Below are 6,182 nucleotides of genomic sequence, written 5' to 3' on the forward strand. Positions count from 1 at the left end.
CCACCCCAAGGGCCCACAAGGCCAGCCCCCAAACCACCCACCTTCACTATGTGACGGAGCCGATTAAGGGAGCCCAAAGAGATTGATCCAATGTGTCGGCAGATGCTGTTTCAAGACTAATATGATCTAACAGAAGATTTTTATACTGATTAATGCTAAGATTATTTTTATTTTTCCAATTTAGAAGTATGGTTTTTTTTGCGATGCATAAGGCAGTGAAAATCATGCGACATGTATTTTTCTCCAGGGAGATGTCTTCAAAGGAAGCCAGTAAGCAAACAGACGGAGAAAGAGGAATATTGCATTTCAAACATTTAGACAAGTCTTCACAGACCTGGACCCAGAATCTCTGAACGGGTGGACAGAACCAAAATGCATGGATATAATCATCAGGAATATTGTCAACGCACTGTGAGCATTTGTTAGATGATGTAAATCCCATCTTAAACATTCGTTGACCCGTATAGTGTACCCTATAGAGAACTTTATACTGAATTAATTGTAAATTGGAGATTCTAGTTAATTTAAATGTCTTTAAACATATTTGAGACCAGGTGTTTTGGTCAAAATTGATTGATAAATCTGACTCCCATTTTTTTGTAGGTAGCATTATGGAGTCGTTAATTCTAGACAATTTCTTGTATATTTTAGATACTAATTTGGGGGATTTGAGATTAAGGAACTCTAACACACAAACTGGTGTTTCTATCAGAGTTTTATTAAGCTTAAATTTCTTTTTTATGATAGACTTAATTTGTTGATATTCTAAGAAGTATTTATCTTCCATGTTAAATTTTATTTTTAATTTATTAAATGGAATAAAGTCTACATTTTCATATAAGTGTTCCAGGCGTTCGATTCCCTTTGCTCTCCAACCAGTGAAGTTTATCATGATATTTTCTTGTAGGATGTCAGGATTGTTCCAGATGGGTGTATGTCTACAGGGGATTAATGAAGATTTTGTCATTTTTTGATATTCCCACCATGCTGTCAGAGATGAACTAATGGTGATGCTTTTAAAGCAAGCGTGTTTTTTTATATTTGTGCTAATAAACGGTAGATATGATAACCTAATATTATTGCATAAAGTTTGTTCTATGTCTAACCAAGTTTCATCTAATGTATTCGGACTAATCCATTTGGAAATATATTGTAGCCTATTGGCTAAATAGTAGTGATAGAAGTTGGGAAGTTCTAATCCTCCGGTATCTTTAGATTTCTGTAATGCATTTAAACTTATACGTGGAGTTTTGCTTTTCCAAAGGAATTTGGATATGAAGGAGTCCAATGACTTAAACCATTTAGTTGAAGGTTTATTTGGGATCATTGAAAATAAATAATTTATTCTTGGTAGGATCATCATTTTTACTGAGGCAACTCTGCCCATTAGTGATATGGGCAGCGATTTCCATCTAGTGAGATCATCTTCAATCTTCTTTAAAAGTGGAATATGATTCATTTTAATTAAGTCTTCCAATCTAGGAGAAATATTGATGCCCAAATATGTAATGTTACCTGAATGTAGTCGTTCAATGAGAGGAATGTTAACCACACAGTTTATTGGAAGAACCGTAGATTTTGGCCAATTTATAGAATAATCCGAAACTTTTGAAAACGCGTTTATTAATTCGATAACATTGGATATTGAATTTTCTGAGTTCTGAAGAAAAAGTAAAATATCGTCAGCATAAAGACTAATTTTATGTTCTATATTTTTACACGGTATTCCTTTAATATCCGCGGTTTGTCTCATTGCTGCTGCTAGTGGTTCTATAAAAATAGCAAACAGTGCAGGTGAGAGTGGACATCCCTGCCTAGTCCCCCTCTGTAAACAGAAGCTCTGAGATATTTGATTATTTGTCCTGACACACGCTCTTGGTAAGTTATATAATATTTTTAACCAATTAATGAAATGGTTCCCAAAGCCAAATTTACCCAAGGTAGCAAATAAAAAATTCCAGTTTACCCTATCAAATAAATGATTTCTGACTTCTTAGTTTGCATTTGGGGTTTGAAATGCTCAGTTTGTACCCCCCATTTTAGCCTGGAGGGAGATTTCTCCTCTTTTTGTTTGCTCGTATGGTACTAAATATTAAAAACTATTTGACAGAACTTCACTTAAAAAAAATCACCTGACCATCTCTTTAAAACTTAAGAAGTTTGCCAAGAAAAAAAAAGTACTTTAATTTGTGAAAACACAGTGTTTTCTGCTGTTATGCATGTTGTCCACTAGGGAGCGCCCGAGGATAAATTGTGTGATGACTGTGCTGTTTTGCATCCGAGCAGTAGAAGAATGAGAGGGGAAAAAAATGATAAGAATTTCTATTTTAAATCTATTTTATTAAGTGACGTTGATATAATAGTCTTCTCTGTGGGTTTGTTTGAAATTATTCCATTTATATTCATGAAGTTTGTGGATTTTTTACATGGATGTTGATCCGAAATGTCTTTAATTGGATTTTGTTTTATATGCTCGCCTAAAACCAGATTATTTAAGGGAATTTAACTAATTTCGTACCTCAAGCTCTGAATTTTGCTTCCAGATGAGGAATATTAGATTTCTGAAGGCCTACATTTCAAGCAAACATTTATTCATTAGTTAATTATTATATATTTTTTTGCCAGACACGTTTCTTTAAATCTGTAATGTGGATTCAGAGCTGTTAGATGAATTCACTGCATTTATTTATTTTATTTCCTTGCTCAGATGATGCCACTCGGAAAGAAGCGGCCTGTCCAGATGTTGCCTTCACGCGCTGTGGGAAATCAGATGAACAGGCCGAGCAGAAGGCCTGATGTCTGCCTGCAGCAGAAAATCTGTCCAAACACTCATTTTATGGCAGCAAAGCGGAAAACATGGCTGCTCTGAATTTATCAACAGATGTTTTTTTTTTTTTTATCTTGTATAAAATTGGACAAATCTGCAACTGGATTCAAAGTAAATGGAGAAATAACCCTAAATATATTCCTAATATCAACACAAACTGGGGATAATCTGTTGTTTCTCTTGCTCAAATTATGAATTTGCTTTAATTAAACTTAGTTTCGTTTAAAAAAGGTGACTGCAACTATCCCATAGTTTTCTAACTTTTATTAAAGAGGAAAAAAAATACATCTTCTGCCCGTTTTTTGTTCTTTCACATAAAACCACACACATTTTTACAATATAATTTCACTTATTTGTTTATTCTTCAATATTAATTTCACGATATATGATAACCACTTTGAGATATACATTCCATCTTTTTGAAACCACAAGAACACACTACACATACGGTTTTATAACATTTCCACAGGACCCATTGGATTGCACAGAATGAAAAATGTCTGTATGCACATTTTCCTCTTTGATAATCTCACGTGTTTTATTTATTTATTTTCAGACATCGAATTTTGCAAGACAGGAGTCTTTCAAATTAATCTCAGAAACAGGCCATGTGGATCTAAATGCATTACCATGAAATTGAGTGTTCAGATTTCATTTCGGATCCCCCATTAGGGCAGAAATTGAGCCATGATGAGGGTCTCTGGGCGGCAGGTGAATTTTGTTATTGCCTAATGAAAAGCTCAGTAACATAAATGAGAGAAACTGTGTGTGTTGGGCGGCAGAAGAGGCCTATCAAAGCATCAACACGCAAAGGAAACGAAATTTGGAGGGTTGATTTTTTTATTTTATTTCCACTTCCCAGTTTTTGTATGTGTGTGTCATAATATCATACATTCTCAATGCATAGTTTGTATAGCTGCTGTTTTAAACTCATATTTTGCATTGCAAGTTAGTTCAAACTGGGTAGATTTTTTTTCAAACTAATATTTTTTTTCTTGATGCATGTTTTCCTACTGATTATTATTATTATTGCCATTTATTATTTATTTCTGTTTCTCTGTGGGCTTTCCTCCCGTGGTTTTAACACCACACACGGCCATTTGAAAAGTGACATTTCCTACAACAAACTCGAGCGTTACATGAAGCCTCGCGCGGGGGAGGCGCCACAAGAGCGACGAAAAGCCAAAAACTACCTCCGTCTATTTTTATTTATTTTTTGCAATTTTGTTGAAGGTCAATATTGTAAACGTTCACTCAACTGGAAATATATATCTATTCTGTTCGTATATTTATACAAGTAACGTCTGTGGTACTTCGTGGACAGATTCCCTCACTGCCATCCGTTTTATTTGCGTGTGTGTGAGACGATGCAAGTGGTGCGTGAGTGCCTAAATGTCCACTGTGCGCTTTTACGCATGAAGTAAGCAGAAAGGGTAGGGGGAGGAATCGTGTGTTTTGTTTTGTGTGTGTGTGTGTTTATTTTTTTTCCCACCAAATGGAGATTTGCAAGTTTAACATCTAGCTCTGGCAATGGCTTCGCATCTACTCTTCTATGTTGTATCTGAAAGCCTCTATGAGCCCCTCCAGTGAGTGGATGAAACCCGATATGCTGCATATACCTCCTATTACAAAGATGGAGACGTCGAAGAACACCTGGTGCCACTGCAGCTTCCTCCATAGGAGCTTGAGGTGGAAGATGCTGGGAAGCAGAAAGCAGAGGCCGGCGCCCGTCAGGCTGCCGGTGAGGCCCATGAGCAGCGCGAAGTGGGGCACGTAGATGGCCATGAGCAAGGTGAACACGACAAGGCTACAGCGGAGAGTCAGCCCCCAGGACTTTAGGCGTCCGTCGCCCCCGTAGCAGTCCGGGAAGAACGCGCGTCCGCCGTCCTGGAAAAACGTTTTCTCCAGCACCTCGACGGCAGCGAAAAACGGCAGCGGGTACGACAGCAGGGCCTTGGCCACCAGGAAGAGGTTGACGACGGCTCGGATGGTCGGGGGCAGGTTGTCCGTGATCACCTCCTTGGTTTCGTCAGCCCAGGTCAGGTAGGCCACCAGCGCGAACAGGCCCTTGAGGATGCAGGCAGCGATGTGAGTCCATTTCATCATGCAGTGGAACTCGCTCGGCTTCTGCATGTTCCCCTCCAGGGACGGCAGGAAGATCTGCGAGGTGTAGCTGAACACGATAATCCCAATGGAGATGGGGAACTTCTTGACATCGATGTAGAACTTGACCTTGTCCCAGGCCCAGTCTCTCGCCCTGGAGAGGCAGTACGCGATCACCAGGACGTTGATGACGAAGTGCGCCAGCGTGCACAGCAAGCTGAACTTGGAGACGGCTTTCAGGTTCTTGAGGAAGGCGCAGGGCAGGAGGGCGGCGGTGGCGATGATGGCCCACGACTTCTGGGAGATGGGCATGTTGGGGAAGCTGTTGTACATCAGGTTCCCGCTGACCACCACGTACAAGATGCACGTCATCACCAGCTCTATGATCTGAGCTACATTCACGACGTGGCCGCCCAAAGCCGGGAACCTGGGCGCGCAGCAGGCGTTCGCAATGTCCACGTAGGAGTCCCTGACCCGGACGAGCTGGCCGTCTTCGTCCTCCTCGTACAGGCAGGCGATGAGGATCTTGCCCGTGTAGCAGCACACCACGGCGGCGAAAATAATGAGAAAGAGTCCGAGGTATCCTCCGTGCAGGATGGCGTAGGGCAAGCCCAGAACAAACATCCCCTACAAACAGGGAGACAAGCATGGCAAAGATTATAAAACTTCAGAGGGGGGATAAATACTCACAAATATTTTTTCTTTGAGAAAATGTTTAATTGGAGGCTGCTCCTCTCCAAACTATCCCGGGTTTTCTACTTCGCTCTGAGCGCATCCGCCTGCCTTTCTGACGTCATCGCGAGCTGGAGGAGACACACTGTGACGTCACGGTGACTGCCGTGACCGCAGCCCAGATAAGGCAAAAAAAAAGGGAGTGCGCGCGTGGAGGGATTTTTGTCGCATAGCCCCCCACGCTCAGACAAACAGCAGCGCGCGTCCTCCGCGCGTGATCCCCGCAGCCTCGCGTCCGGGCCTAAAGCCTCTGGAAAAAATGTGACTTTGTTAAAAAAAATCTAATCTGCTAAATAACCCTACATACATTTAATGTTATAGCTGCGGTTAATTAAGACATTAAAGGGCTTTTAGTCTTTAATTGGCCTTTGAAATAATAAATGACAAAGTCCAAATCAAACTTGGCTTAAAAAAACTAATAATCTTTTTTTTTTTCTTTATTGTTACCCAGAATATAAAAAGCTTTCAGGGACGTGCATCGATGACACTGGACAAAGAATGTGTGTCGATGGGAGGGATG

General features: G+C 40.5%; 1 protein-coding gene across 1 annotated transcript; it reads right to left on the bottom strand.

The window, feature by feature from the left end:
* Nucleotides 1-608: 608 nt before the first annotated feature.
* On the bottom strand, nt 609-5,795 carry LOC108231677 (vesicular inhibitory amino acid transporter). The gene has a single exon (XM_017408907.3). The coding sequence runs from the start codon at nt 5,552-5,554 to the stop codon at nt 4,370-4,372; it is 1,185 nt and encodes a 394-aa protein (XP_017264396.1). The 5' UTR covers nt 5,555-5,795; the 3' UTR covers nt 609-4,369.
* Between the last annotated feature and the right edge of the window lie 387 nt (nt 5,796-6,182).

The sequence above is a fragment of the Kryptolebias marmoratus genome, linkage group LG4 (assembly GCF_001649575.2).
Source record: "Kryptolebias marmoratus isolate JLee-2015 linkage group LG4, ASM164957v2, whole genome shotgun sequence".
NCBI lineage: Eukaryota > Metazoa > Chordata > Actinopteri > Cyprinodontiformes > Rivulidae > Kryptolebias > Kryptolebias marmoratus.

Excerpts from the sequence above, each read along its gene's own strand:
- LOC108231677 (XM_017408907.3), bottom strand. The coding sequence starts at position 5,554 with ATGTTTGTTCTGGGCTTGCCCTACGCCATCCTGCACGGAGGATACCTC.